This window comes from Melozone crissalis, unplaced genomic scaffold (assembly GCF_028551555.1).
Source record: "Melozone crissalis strain CALT ecotype California unplaced genomic scaffold, PUWL_Pcris_2 ptg000019l_1, whole genome shotgun sequence".
Taxonomy (NCBI): Eukaryota; Metazoa; Chordata; class Aves; order Passeriformes; family Passerellidae; genus Melozone; species Melozone crissalis.
This window is the reverse complement of record NW_026535797.1, coordinates 23,331,878-23,347,135: the sequence shown is the minus strand read 5'-3', so window position 1 is coordinate 23,347,135 and position 15,258 is coordinate 23,331,878. Positions and strand designations below refer to the sequence as shown.

The 15,258-nt window shown below is 37.5% G+C and overlaps 1 protein-coding gene across 1 annotated transcript in view; it reads left to right on the top strand.

Moving 5' to 3' along the window:
- Positions 1–15,258, top strand: part of POLR3A (RNA polymerase III subunit A) — a 31,576-nt gene that overhangs the window by 11,976 nt on the left and 4,342 nt on the right. Inside the window, exons 15-27 of the mRNA XM_054276595.1 lie at positions 1,032–1,196; positions 1,468–1,640; positions 2,250–2,361; positions 3,696–3,814; positions 5,121–5,258; positions 6,755–6,925; positions 7,704–7,817; positions 11,405–11,491; positions 11,577–11,659; positions 13,067–13,237; positions 13,811–13,904; positions 14,025–14,117; positions 14,569–14,733. Coding sequence (XP_054132570.1) covers positions 1,032–1,196; positions 1,468–1,640; positions 2,250–2,361; positions 3,696–3,814; positions 5,121–5,258; positions 6,755–6,925; positions 7,704–7,817; positions 11,405–11,491; positions 11,577–11,659; positions 13,067–13,237; positions 13,811–13,904; positions 14,025–14,117; positions 14,569–14,733 — 1,685 coding nt within the window. The remainder of the gene's footprint in view (positions 1–1,031; positions 1,197–1,467; positions 1,641–2,249; positions 2,362–3,695; positions 3,815–5,120; positions 5,259–6,754; positions 6,926–7,703; positions 7,818–11,404; positions 11,492–11,576; positions 11,660–13,066; positions 13,238–13,810; positions 13,905–14,024; positions 14,118–14,568; positions 14,734–15,258) is intronic.

The following is a 15,258-nucleotide window of genomic DNA, read 5'->3' as shown; positions in this document are numbered from 1 at the left end:
TCAAGACTTGAAGTGTATTTTCTTAAACTGAAAGAAGAGTTTTGTATGATGCTCAGTTTGTCATGGTGCTAAATACCTTTTGAAGGTGAGAGAGAGGAAAGCGAAGCTTAGGAAGTGCTTCAGAGGGCAAGTGAAATTTAGTCTCTTGATGGGGGGTACTAATGCAGGGATTAGAAGTCAAACACTGTAAGGAGATAGAACATGCAGGGAAGATAAATCCCTGGGATATCAAACCATCCATGTCCTTCCACTTACGGATGTCAGTGGCAGATGGAATGCAAAAAGCACCATGGTTGAAAAGGCTGTAGAGGAAGACTTTTCTTAGAATTAATTTAGTATTCATGTGGTGACTGTTGGAAAGGAACTTGAGCAGGCAGGCTTAGGCTGGTTCCTTGCTGCTCACAAGTGTAAGTTGAGGAAGCATTGATTTACACTAATTCTGTCATGCAGTGTTGCCTCAAGAAAGAATTTCCCAGTTAGCACTGAAGTCCTCTCTACAGATGACGGAGTGGTTTCTGCAGATGAAAGGAACACTGTGCTATGAAGTTGGTTGTAAACATGGTGGAACAAATTTTTTAAGGCTCTAAATATTGTAGGACAGAAGGCCACAAAGCAATCCTGCTCACACTCCTGTGAACAAAAGACATTGACTTTCACAGTCTATTAATTTCATAAAATACGGGAAGAGTCCATTTTCTGAGTTTAACAGGAGCACATGATGTTGAAAACTTGCAGGTTTTTTTGTTGGCTGCTTTCAGTTCTCTGAAAAAAACACATTTCTGCAGACAGAGTAATTCTGAAAGTCCTCTGCAATTTCTCAAAAGTCTCAAGAAAACCTGAATTGTATTTTGATTTGATATTGTAAGTGATAGAGCAGTGACTTGTGCTTCAAGAAGATGATACCTAAATTCACGTTGAAAATTCTGAGCATGGACAGAGCTTCTATTTCAAAATTCTCTCCATAAGTGATTACTAATGGGTGGTGAGTGTTTTAGAAAACTGGTGAATTCTTTTTGCCTTTTCATTTCTAGATGTCACAATTCAAAACAGTGAGTTAATGAGTGGCAGTATGGACAAAGGAACCTTGGGGTCAGGATCCAAGAACAACATCTTCTACATCTTGCTGAGAGACTGGGGCCAGGTGGAAGCTGCAGATGCCATGTCACGTCTGGCCAGACTTGCTCCAGTCTATCTTTGTAAGTACATTTCCCTGTAAAATAATACTTCAATACAGAAATAGAGAGCAAGCAAGATTTTTGCTTCAAATGTGACATCCTGTGCTTTTAAAAAAGTATGCTTGTTTTGAAGGTGGGAGACATTAAAACAATTATTATTGTGTTTATGAAGTGCTTGTGATGGTCACATGATGGGAAGCAAAATTGAAAGTTGCCAATAATATTTCCTGGGTTTAATTTGTTTTCTCTATATGAGATTGAACTATGATTTTTTTTTTCTTTTTAATAATAGCTAATCGTGGCTTTTCAATTGGAATTGGTGATGTAACCCCTGGGCAGGGACTGCTAAAAGCTAAGTATGAGCTTCTGAATGCTGGCTATAAGAAATGTGATGAGTATATTGAAGCTCTGAACACTGGCAAGCTACAGCAGCAGCCTGGTTGTACTGCAGAAGAGACACTAGAGGTAAAATTTTTAATTAAATTCACTCTCCATTTGGAGTAGAGGCTTCACAAATACATTCTTGTACATTGAAAGTCTATGGTTGTCTTCTCAAACCTTGAAATACAAGCAAATACAGTCCCTAGGCATGTAACTTGAGCTGAGTCTGTACAGGCTTTAGATGTTTGTATGCATCTTAAAAAGCTAGCTTAACACAGAACAACAGAAATCCTCCAGGGTGTATTGGGGTGATACTGTAGAATAAAATTACACAGGTAATTGGAATGAGTTAATTACATTGATCAAGATTTTCGTGGTTATCTTCTGTGCAGCACTGTGTGACTTAGAGCTTAGTGCAATGCTCAATTTAGCTGATGTTTCTGATGTTGATAAGAGATTGTCATGTTCTTGGATACCCCTGTCTTATCCAAACCAAGACATTTTCTTCAGCAAACTGTAAGTTAGGCAAGCTGAAATTTAAAATTGTTTTACCTGAAGCAACAAATGGGTTTCTTTGTCTTCACTGTGTTTTGCATTCCCTTTTACTATTGAAGGTGTTGCTGGGAGTGATAGAGTTCTGTTAGTGTAAGTGTTTTTTAGCAAATTCTGAACCTCTGAAATACTGTATTTCAGGCTTTAATCCTTAAAGAACTGTCTGTTATCAGAGATCATGCTGGCAGTGCCTGTCTCAGAGAACTGGACAAGAGCAACAGTCCCCTGATCATGGCTCTCTGTGGTTCTAAAGGTAGGGACAGCTGAACTTGGCGAGTAGGTTGCTCACTCCTTCACTTATGTGGAACTTTGTTCTTCCATCTTTATAGTTGGTTTTATACTGTCAGTTTGCAAGTTCATGTCATAGCTGTTTCAAGTGGTTAAGTACAGTTGGATATAGTTAAAGTCAAGGAGATGTTCTGCTATTCTTGTGTCTTGATTTTTAGTGCAAGTTGCAAAATATCTTGTTCTTAAGACTTACTAATTAATCAGTTAAAAGTTTTCAGTTGTGTTTCTACTTCAAGTATTTATATCACATAGAAAAATCAACAGTAAATGGTACATTCAGAATGGGAACTAACGTTTTGTAGAATCATGGAATTATTTGGAGGGGACTTGAAAGATCATGTAGTTCCAACCCCCCTGCTGCGGGTTAGGATGCCTTCTACCAGACCAGGATGGGGCATCCACAGCTTCTCTCAGTGCCTCACCACCCTTGTAGAAAAGAGTTTCTTCCTCAGGTCTAATCTAAACCTGCCCTCTGACAGTTTGAAGTCATTCCTGACAGTTTGAAGTCATTCCTCCTGTTCTATCCCTACATGCCCTTGTGTAAAATCCCTCTCTGTCTTTCTTGTAGCCCCTCTTAAGGTACTGGAAGGTGCTATAAGGTCTCGAATTCTTGTGTGAGTTTTCATTTGTTTCCTTTAAGAACTTGAAGAAGTCACTTTTGCCTTTTTTAGCTGTCTAATAATTTTTTTTATTTTATCTCTAACAATATGTCACTGTGAGGCTTTTTGTGGGAAGCCTCACAGTGACGTGTTGTACAGAAATACTGAAATCTAATACAAAGAATATATTAAGTGTATAATTTTAGTGGGGATGATGGGAAGGCATTGTTTGCAAACATACTCAGCAAATAAAACTTCTGAGTTAGTGACTTAATTCTCTGGGACTTAATTTGTTCTAGAAGTCCTCAGACACTGAACCCTTTATGAAAAATATTGGTGAAGTATGTTTATTAAAGAAATTGTGAGGCAGAATATGTAGATTAGGATCTTGGGCTGTGTACAACACTGTCTGTGGTACAACCCAGGATAATATAAGGATGGGAGCTGAAGCAAGGCATCAATGTCTATGACTGAAAGGAAAATAAAATGAAAATTGTTGGCTGTATCATAGACTTAAGTGCAGAGATGCTGAAAATTAACAGGACAAGTAACAGAAAAGCTTTTCTAACTCTTGCAGTTTTCTTTTGGTGAGCAGTTATGAGGCTAAATAATTCATATTCATGCAAGTGAAGACAGCCTTCACTCACAAATGAGGAATATACTGCTTCCCTGATGAGCTTTCTTTTCCTTGTGTTTTCAGGCTCCTTCATTAACATATCCCAGATGATAGCTTGTGTAGGGCAGCAGGCTATCAGTGGGTCCCGTGTTCCTGATGGGTTTGAGAACAGATCCTTGCCTCACTTTGAGAAGCATTCTAAGGTAATGCTGGGGGTTTACAACAGACTGTGAAGGAAAGTGGAACAAGTTTCTTGAAACATTTTTGAGGAGACTATGTGATGAAACATGTTGCCATGATATGCTGAAGGAAAAGGATCATATATGGTCAATGTGAAATGTTTTGTGTGATTTGGGAGTTAAAAACAGTGTTTTGAATTGCCGTAGGGTGTCTAGTTAGCTTGACTTTTTACAGCTAATCCTTGCTTTGACCTTTCTAATTTAGTAAAATTAAAGTGAGGTGATGATACAATTTTGGTTCTCTTGATAATCCTAAAAATAATTAGCTAAAGTTTCTCACTGGTGTTACATTTGACTGCACAAATACTTCCCAGGAAAACTGCTGAATGTGTGTTGGTGTCTTTATAAACAGGTGAGAACATGCCAGATCAATCATTCTGGTTTTTCTCTTTTTCCACCAGGATGGCTACCATGGGTTACTCTGTGTTTCATGTTTTGGTCCTACATGAAGCAAGTGACTCTCATGCACTTGTTAATACAAAATTCATCCAGTGGGATGAAATTCTTTTAAGTGCTGTTGGAAAACTAATGAACACTAGTGCAGGTTCTAGGTATGAGCCCATAATCTAGTTTGAGTGTTGGCTAAGTGTCTGATGGTAGCTATGACTCATATGTGACTAATGTCCAAATTGCAACTTCCGAGTTCTGTAACATACTGAATAAGTAGAAAAGGAAACAATATTTAATGCTTTCGATGAGAAGATAAAATGTAGCTCTAGCTATTTTTCTGATTTATAAAGCATTACCTGTTGTTAAATAACAACAAACAGTGATTTTTGACTTGAAGGGATGCCTGTGTAAATTTCATTGGCAAGAGCTTTCCTCAGGGGTCAGGGCAAACCTTTCCAAAAAATTAATTATGTACATATCTCCAGTTGTATTTTTCCTAGCTTCCTTAGTCTTCAGCAAATACCTTTGCACTACTATAGCAAAATGAATATTCTTAATTGCAGTTTCTATTTTTGCAAGTTGAATGGAAGTGTTGGTGTAGTTTTGGGAAGGAATAGCTGGACATGTGGCAAGGAGGAAGGAGCAACTGTGATCAATTAGTTTGGGAGAAGAACAGGCAGGGGTTTCTGAAATCTTTATTCAGGTCTAAAATGCGAATATGGAACTTAAGAGCTAAGCAGAGCTGAGGTCGTTGTTCTGGGTTGGTGGGAATATTGACTAACTTCCAGAAAGCATTTCAAAAATACATGGACCATGTCTTTGTGTAACATACAGAACATGCATTGCATTTTAACTGTGTTTTTCCCACTCTTCCCTGCAGCTCCCTGCAGCAAAAGGCTTTGTTGCCAACAGCTTCTATTCTGGCTTGACTCCCACAGAATTCTTTTTCCACACAATGGCTGGTCGAGAAGGTCTGGTTGATACAGCTGTAAAAACAGCTGAAACTGGGTATATGCAGGTAACTGTCAGCAGATTGAGGGTTTTATCAGTCTGCAAACGTGGATATTTCTCTTGTGCATGTTGAGGTGATGGATCAGGGAGAACTGCAAACCTTGTGTGTTTTCAATGTAAATAGAGTAATTTATACTGTGAAATACATGGCTAGGTCTTCTCCAGGAGGTGTGGAGTTTGTAAACGAGACCTCAGCTAGTGGTACAAGAATATGCTTGTATTAAGCTGTTTCTTCCTGAGTATGGGTAAAAGTCCCTGTTCTGTGCAATTGTTGAGGACTACTTTCTGTGTAGTGTGTTCCTGAACCTGATGTGAGTGATGACAGAAATGCAGCTAAAGCTCCCTTTCAGTGTCTGCCCTCTTGGTAAGAGGGACCTTGGCCATATAGGCTTAGACTGGTTCTGTAACATTTTAGTGTCTTTGGCTGGAAATAAATGTCCTTCCAACAAGGCTTCTTGCTTTTATGTGCAGTCTGAAGATTGCTGTTCCAGCATTTAAGTAGTATGTGAATTATAGCCCTCTTCCCAGTGTAACAGAGAGCAGAAAAGCCAAGATAAATTTGGGCTGGGAACACATTCCAAGATACACAATTAACTGTACAAAGACAGAAAAAAAACACCTTTTGCGGTGGGTGACTGATTAGACCACTTGTCCCCAAAACTAAGGGAATAATCTTGGCATGTCTGCAGGTATTTGCATATATAAAAACATATAAATATAATAAGCAATCTGCAAAATATTTTTACTCTACAACACTCTTCCTATATCAATGAATTGTGACACTTTGACTTTGAAATGTAAAAAAAAAATCTTAACATTTTATCTTACCTTTTTTCCCCACCAGTGAGAAAAAAAGTACCAATTCATTGTCTAGTTTAGGTGATGTAATGTGCTTTCATGGAACATTGAAATCTGTCTTTCAAGTAGAAATGTTTTAACCTAAAATGTTTGATAGCACGCTTTCTTTTGGGGAATGCCAAGGAATATGATAGTTAAGGGATTTCCCAATATAAGGAGTTAATGTAGGAGAAGCAGATAACCCATATAGAAAAATGGCTTTAGCATGTGACCTCTTTGGTTTTTTTCTCAGTGAAAAGAATCATTGAGAGGCTCTGCTTTCATATACAAAAAGTATTGTATCCCTTCAGAAATAAATCTGCTTGGAAGAATATGAGTGTTATGTCAGAAAACCCACCCAAATAAATCCCTCAAACTAGAATAGGTTTTTGCAGCTTAGCCTTAAATCATTAGCTTTTTTATATAATGGAATTGTAAATGTGGAGTATTGTGTTGTTGCATGAAATTTTCTTGACTTGAATGTTCTGTAGAATGTACAGTAAGGCCTGAGGGGTAATACGTGATTTTAAGTAGGTTTTCATGCCTGCTCATCACTGTGTCAGATTTATTTCCCAAGTCTGTTTCTGTGCTTCTTGTATTGCAAATCAACAGCTATTTTTAAAAAGATCCATTTTGCTTTCCTTGTACTTTTTTTTTTCCCTTCAGAGACGTCTGGTAAAATCCCTTGAAGATCTTTGCTCACAATATGATTTAACAGTCAGAAGTTCTACTGGTGACATTATACAGTTTATTTATGGAGGGGATGGCTTGGATCCTGCAGCTATGGAAGGGAAGGATGAACCACTGGAATTCAAGAGAGTTCTAGACAATATCAGGGTAAGGATTGTTGAAATCCTTATTCAAAGTGTGAAAATACTTTTAAGCATGGAGAAGAAAGTAGTAAATAATAGGAAATTTTTTTTTCACTGGAAGTATTTACTTTCAAACTGCCTTTTTTGAATGCTCCTGGTCAGTCTAAGGGTAATAGAGATTTTTTCCAGTGGAAAAGCAGTTTGTGTGCAGAGTCCAAACAGTGTATAAGCTGTGACAAGTAAAATCTTTCTGTGCTTGAAAATAATTTTGTGGCCTAATATCCAGCTCAGTAGATAATTACTACAGGCTTATGTGGGCACTAGTTTGGTACATTGCACAGATTAATTCTCTATTAAATCAAGATATGGATGTTCCTTGAGTTCAGCTGGCAGGCGGTTGGTCAATAATATTGTCATGTTTGAAGACTTGTATTGTTCAGTTTTGCTTTTGTGCTTGGTTGGTGTGTCGTGACCCCTTCCCCCAGAAAAACGCCTTTTGTTGAAGTAACTGTTTAGATTTCTGTAATAGGGGTGTAAAAAATGGGTAGAACTAGAAGTGTCTGGGTGTATACCTTCTGATTTGCCAAAGTAAGGGGGAGTGGATGTGGTCCTTCTTCCCACAGTAATCTGATATATAGTGTAGAAAACCAAAACCAACCAAAAAAACCCGTTAAACTAGCAACAAAAAGACACAACCAGAAATAAAGAATGCTGTTATTCAGTTCTGTCTGTGTTCTGTGTCTTTGCAATGGTGTTTTTGTGCATGTGCTGTCTGTGGATAACTCATGTTTTTTCCTGTGAAGGCTGTCTATCCATGCCGAAGTGAGCCAGCCCTTAGCAAAAATGAATTGGTGTTAACATCTGAGTCCATCATGAAGAAGAATGAATTTCTTTGCTGCCAGGACAGTTTTCTGCAGGTAATTATCTCACTTCCTTATCACACTGTAATTAACTTTTCTTTAGGATTTAAGCACAGGACTTTAGCCTGTCTGGAGACTACTTACATGGCTTTTAAGGGTGAGTGAAGGTTCACCTGGCTGCTTATACTTTGAATTCAAAAATTTAATCTGTTTGAAAGAGCACTGGGCAATTTAAATATTTATGAGAGCAACCACTCTCAAGACTTCCTTGAGAATCACTGATCAAAGCTGTGGAATTAACCTGCCTGTAGAATTAACCTTACATCTATATAAAGCTGTTACCTTGATCAACCTTCTGATTACTGGCAGTGATGAGAAAAAATTCATTTCATGACCTGTGTTTGAAGAGTTTCTTTTTAATAGATCAGAGTGTTTCAGAGCACAAGGTAAACCTGAATTGCGCTTCCATTGATAGAGTCAAATTATATCTGTATTCGAAATATGCTGTAAATCTTAACTGCAAGTCTGAAGGAAAAGAAATCAAATAATTCAATATTAGAGTTTGTGGATAAAGCTGGTTTTTAAGTATACGTATTTTAAATAATATAATGAAAATTTAAATAATTGTTATTAATTTCAGAAGCACAGATATGGCTACATCACCTTAGTGATAATTAGCTTAAGATTTTTTAAGTTTTAGATAGTTACATTTTCTTCTTTGCTTTTTTTTTTTCTTCATCCTTGAAGACATTAACTGAGACAGGTTATGAAAAATATAATGAGGTAATCATAGCATGTGTGTGCCCTGTGTGAGCATTAATGTTAGTGCTTTCTAGCTAGAGATGTGTGTATAGTGCTAAAGTAATTGATTAGCATATATACATTATTGCTTGCTAAATTATGACATAGGTGTTCATCACAATTATTTAACTTAATGTGAATACTGTGACATGTTAATACCCATTGATAAATTCAAGGGTTTTGAGGAAGCTTTCTTTCAGTACTTGACACTTTTTCCTGGAAGCCATTCATTTACTCCCTAGAGATATGAGCATGTTTTTCTGATGTTTTTCTTTCCCTTCCTCCACTTTTCCATTCCAGAACAGAGATGCTTCTTAGTGCTGTTATTTTAGCCAGAGGTTCCTGTAATGGGCTTATCCAATCCAGTCTAGAACACAGTGTGTCTAAAGAGCCAAAAAAGTACTTTTTCTGTGCTTTTTTTGAGATGATGGAATAAAAGTGCTGTGAATGTGGTGCAAACACACCAAAAGCTCAGCACACAGCCAGTCAGTGCTGCCCCATGCAGAGTTGGCCTCCTGGGTGTGCCTGAAGTGGAGCAGATTTTGCTGAGTCTCGTGGCATTGTCTGTGCCACTGTGCATTCCAGTGGCTTCTTCACTGCATGGATTGCCATGCAAGCAATGCTTCTGGTGTGTGAGTGACCCCACTAACCTGGCTGCTGGACACCTGATGCAAACCCTGAACTGCCCTTTGGCCTGGACAGCCAGGAGGAGCTGGCAAGGCCTGTGTTGAGCCACATCTTACTGAGCCCGTTTGGTGCCTCTTCGTTAATCTGGTCCGGACTAAGACTTCATGGATTTAGAAGCTGTGAAAAAAAATCAGGGGTTTTTTGAGTCCACTCTGGAAGTTACATAGCTGTGCTCACAGTGTACAGTGTTGCACTAAAGATAATAAATCCAGAGAGAGACAGAGCTAGGCTCAGCAAAGAGTGAGCTACAGTTTCATTCCATTTGTAGCAAAAATTAATCCATTAACCCACCCAAATACCCAGTTGGGTAAACTGCCAACATATACTTGAAAGCTGAGAAGAATAAGTAATTTCCTCTTTTAGGTCTTCTGCATGAATAAAAATTTGTCAATAAAAAATAAGTTTTCAGATATTTATCTTCTACCTTTTTCTACCTTTTTTGACTCTGGTCTATGGAAATAACATATAATTTGATTACCTTATTCAAAATTATATGTAATAACTGATTTATTGTGTTGGAGTTGTTTGGATTTTTTAAAGCACTTGGGAACTCAGGCACTGTCAAAGAGGACAAGTCTTCTGCAAGTCCTGCAACATTGCTTTTTTTATGCATGTGTAATGAAAAGGTTAACCTGTCTAATTCTGTGTTATTGCCTAAACATTTATTTTAGGAAAAAAAATCACATTATTAATTTTTTGCAAATATGTTGGGGTCAAAAGCCTTTAAAATGTCCAAGTATATTTGTGAATAATGCTACTTACTGCAGGGCAGAAAAAAGGGGCAGAAACATAAGAATACATCCTGTCATCCAAGTGGGGAAGCAACTTTGGAGCATCTGTTCCAGCAGCACTTCTGTTGTCTGTTCTTCCTTGTGAACTTGGTTCTGGTATTCACAGAAAAAAATGTTCTTTCTGGAAGTACCTTGAGTGTCAGTAAGAATGTTATTTTTGAGAGAGAATTCTGGTAGAATGTAATAGAAATGTTTTCATAATGTTTCTATGAACTCAGCTGTGGAAAAAACAAATAGCAGTCCCTCAGATACTTACTCATTTTTGCAAGTATTTGCCAGTGCTTAGCTGACTGTGCTGGTTGCAAGGAGTCCAGTACCTAGTGCAGAAGAGGCAATACTGTGTGACCATCACTCTGTTAGGTAGGACTAATGGGGTAGAAAAGGTTTAAAAGGTCTCCAAAAAATCAAAGTATTTGTTTCTCTATGGAGGCTTTCCTAAATCATGGTTTAAATAGATGGGAAGGATTTCCTCTTGCTTTTTGTTTATATTTTGGTTTTGATAATCTGTGTTAGTGATCATGACTTGCACCAAGTCCACATTTGTGGAAGAGTTTAATCATGGATCTCATATTTCATGACTTCCACTGTACATGTATATGTCCAATGTGTAATGACCAAATAATCTTGTACAGAATAAATGTTGGATATTTTTCTAACAGTATTGTTTCAGTTTGTGCTCCAGTAAAGACTATTAGAACTTGTTTTGGGTAAGCCTGGTAAGAGACTGAAAGGTCTATGTAGTATGACCTGTTAAATGCAATTATCTTCAAGACCTCTCCGCAGCTTGGAGGAGTTATTTGAATCATATTAGGGAATCATATTATATACGTGTGTATATATAATAGTTCTGAGGTTTGAGGTTTCTTCTATCAAAGAAAGTGCACCTCAGATCTCTGATATATATCCAGCGGATATACTTCATATACTTCTTCTCTTGCCACAGTCGTTCCATTTTGACTATTTTGAATAGTGAGGGTTGAGTGAGAATGTATTTGTGTCAGTATTGCCAAGAAATAAGAATTTTGAGGTGGTGTTTGAGTTTTTAAATCACTTTCAGTAAGTGGGGGGTAGGAAGGGTCAGCCCAAGTCAGCTATCTTCCCCTGTCAGTGTGTGCTCAGGAAGGATGCTTTTGTTCAGCATGGACCACAGTCTTCATGTCCTGCTACTGATTTGTGGCTACACCAAAGTGGATCTGGATTGCTAAACTCTAATGTATGTGTTTGTCTGATTTTTGATGCTCTTCTCTTCATACTGTGCATTATAAACTTATTGTAAATATTTGGAGCTTAAAGTAAATAACTTACTATTCAAGACTTCAATATGGACACCACGTCTTTGCTTACTGTGGTTTTCTATGATTTCAGGAAATTAAAAAATTCATCAAAGGTGTTTCTGAGAAGATAAAAAAAACTAGGGACAAGTATGGAATTAATGACAATGGCACAACAGAGGTAAATAATTTCAGTGTGGTAATGATGTCATTCTTTTCCATCTTCATAAGTTGCTGCTTTTCCAACTATTCCATTCTTTTTTCAGCCAAGAGTTTTATATCAGTTGGATAGGATTACTCCAACACAACTAGAGAAGTTTCTAGAGACTTGTAGAGACAAATACATGAGGTGAGTGTTTACCCTGCTGTGTTCTCAGTGCTGCTGTTTTGTTGGTAACATCTGGGTGTATTTTGCTGTCTTACTGTATGAATGTTGGTTCTGTTGTGAATGCAGTACAAAGAATTAGAAACAATTGGCTCCAATGACATAAACATTGCAAGACAAAGGTAGGATGCAAAAAAAAAAAAGCATCACTGTCTGTGGGTGGGCTTGTTGAGACAGTGTCTTGCACAGGAGTTCTAGAGATCTAACAGGTGGGACTTCTACGTTTGTCTTGAGTCAAAATCAGATCTTTCATTAACAAACTTTGGTGTCCTTTTACATTGTAAAAAATGCTTTATGTTTCATTTTATGTTTCTTGAGCATGCAAAGCTACCTGCTTGTGTTTAAGCAGCACCTTCCTTCTGAAGTAATAGTAATCATACCAACAAGCAGTTTTAGCATTTAGCTACTCATTACTTATACCCACAGACTGTGTTTTGACAGCAAATTCTGGTAAAAGCCAAAAGTGATAGGATTCAGAGTAAGGGAGGATATTGTTTAAACACTTCACATTCTTACACCCACTGCCAGACATGCTTCTTTCCTCCCCCTCTTGCAGGAGGTTTTTGAAAACCTTCAATGAGTCCATGCAGAACAAAGTCTAAATAGATGAGTTTCAAATTCAAATGAATCTTGATAGCTATTCTTGATCTACACAGTCTGAGGAGTTATATCACACTTTATTCTTAAAATGTTATTTGTCTTATGCACTCATTGGATCCTTTTGTTTGTTATTCTTGGCTTGTACCAAGATAATGCTGGGGTTGATGTTCTAATCACTTTATCCATTGAGATTAATTTCATTTCCTTAGACTTTTGGATTTGGTGATCTCTCCTTTGTGGCCTACCTGCATCAATTGTTTCCTAATGTTTTATTCTTGTAGAAAATTCATGTATATATTAAGTTCTTAACTATTTTAAAGCAATTACCAGTTTTTTGCTTTCCCTCATTAGGAGTACTGGTTTACATTTGTCTTAAGTGTTTTTATATGCGAATTATCACTTTTACTATAATAAGTAAATGTTAGCATATGGTATTTCCCTGAAGGGAAAATGCTGGATCTAGTGCTTGATGCTTAGGAGGAAGAAGACAAGCATTTTGTAATCTGTAATTGAAGTTATACTGAATCTTAGTATAAGATTCAGTAAGAAGATGTCCTGTCATATATATAAGGAGATCTTCTTGCTTTTTATGAGATCAGTCTTAAAGTATTGGTGGCCTTTTAACTGCTCTTGTTTTTTTTTTTTTTGACTAAACTATGTTAGCAAACTTCTCATATATCTACCAGAATAGTTCCTGTTGCTGTTTGCTTAGGATCTCATACCTTATTCAGTTCCATATCTCTCTTTCTATGTTTTTTTTTTTTTAATCAGGGCACAGATGGAGCCTGGTTCTGCAGTAGGAGCTCTTTGTGCACAGAGCATTGGTGAGCCTGGCACACAGATGACTCTGAAGACTTTCCATTTTGCTGGTGTTGCTTCAATGAACATTACTTTGGGTGTGCCAAGAATCAAAGAAATTATTAATGCTTCAAAGGCTATTAGGTACAAATATTGTCTTGATCTGTTGGGGCTTTTTTTTCCCCTTTGCCCAAGTGAAACCTAATGGGCAAATTTGCAATACATGATAGCATTTCCCTGTCCTGAGCAATATACTAGACACCATTCAATGCAAATACCTAAACAAAAATCTGATGTCTGCCCAACTGTGATATTTAAGCCCACAGAGAAAAATCAAATAAAGGAAAAAGATTATTTGTTAAGTATAATATTTCCTTAGACTTCTTAGCTATTGTGAAGTGCTCTGGTGCTTAGCAGTACTTGAGGCATACCTATTTCTAGGTGTGCATGAAGCCATGCTTAAATAATACTAGAATAACATATGCCATGAAAGCAGTCACTAGTATTTGTGTGTTTGCTTGTTTTTACCAGCCTGAAGTACCTGAACAGTAATTTTTCTTAAATACACCTGAGGAAGCTGTAGATCTCTTTATTTTACTAAATACTACTCTAGATAAGAGAGGAATTCCTTAAGGCAGGCTGTAATTCAAGTTGCCATCTCTACTCTAGCTGAGCAATTTCCTACCTGGGTTTTCATGTGTGTGTTTATTCTTGTAGCACCCCTATTATAACAGCACAGTTGGACAAAGATGATGATCCTGATTTTGCCCGTCTGGTTAAAGGAAGAATTGAGAAAACTTTGTTAGGGGAGGTAAGAAAATTGTATTATTGCTAATGCTTTAAATGTATGCATTAGCCAATTGCAATGCAACTGCCAATGGCAATTTTAGCCATTTATGCATGCTAATTGTTTTGTCCTTGTCTCTTAAAGATTTCTGAATATATTGAGGAAGTGTTTCTTCCAGATGACTGTTTCATCCTAGTGAAGCTGTCTTTAGAGCGCATCAGACTGCTGAGATTAGAGGTGAGTTGTTCAGTTCTTACAGATTATACCTTGGATACATTACAAAGGGTGTCATAATCCTGTGTCAGTAATCACAGCAGGGGAAGCTAAAAAAAAAGAAAGTGAATGTAGATGTTGTGTGGCTACATTACATCTGGAAGGGTCTCTTGTATTTTTTCCTTGCAAAGTGGATCATTTCCCCTTTATTTGGAAGTGAGAGAACATACTCTGGTATGGTGTTTTGCTAAACACAGGGATGCCATTTCTGTCCATTGGTTCATGTACAGGCTGGTACCCTCAGCCTAGGATACTATTTCATGCAATTTATAAGTCTAATTTAGAAGAGAATATTTGGGGATTTTCCCCCTACATTTTTCCTTTTTATAACCTGTTGAAAGATGGCTCCATTTATCTGAGCACGTTGATAGCTGCTGTGATAACCCTGATGTTTGCTGGCTGCCTTTTGGCGCAGGTGAATGCCGAGACCGTGCGCTACTCGATTTGCGTCTCCAAGCTCAGAGTGAAGCCTGGGGATGTTGCTGTGCATGGAGAAGCAGTTGTGTGTGTGACCCCTCGTGAAAATAGCAAGAGTTCCATGTATTATGTATTGCAGTCCCTCAAGGAAGAGCTACCAAAGGTAAAAGCCAAGGCTGTCTCATGCTTTTATAGGAGGTAATCAGTAGTAATAATTAGGTCCATGGTGGCAAGATGAAATAATTCTTGTCAGTATTGACAGTGATGATAGGCCGGGTCAGTAACTCAGATTGTGATGGTACTGCCTTGCTGTTGAAACTAAGCCATCCTTTACTAATATTTGTAAATAAAATGGAAGCTTTGATATTTTCCTTACAACATTTATTGAAGCATTCCAAGTGCAGCAGTTTTATGAAATAGTTACATCTGCTTTCAGCTGTATCTAAAATTGAGCCACATGACACTATCTGGCATTTTTTCAGCTTACTGTGAGGAGACTCTCTACTCTGGGTTTTAAAAACAGAGGTAAGGGAACCTTTATTGTTAGCAGTTTGCCCTTTGGTTTGTATGGGTCTGCCACCATTCAGACATGCAAACCAGGGTGTGGGAATGTCAGACATAAAATATAAAATGTAGCTAGTGAGTAAGGTTTGTACTACAGTGTCAGTTTTGCACTAGAGTATTTAAG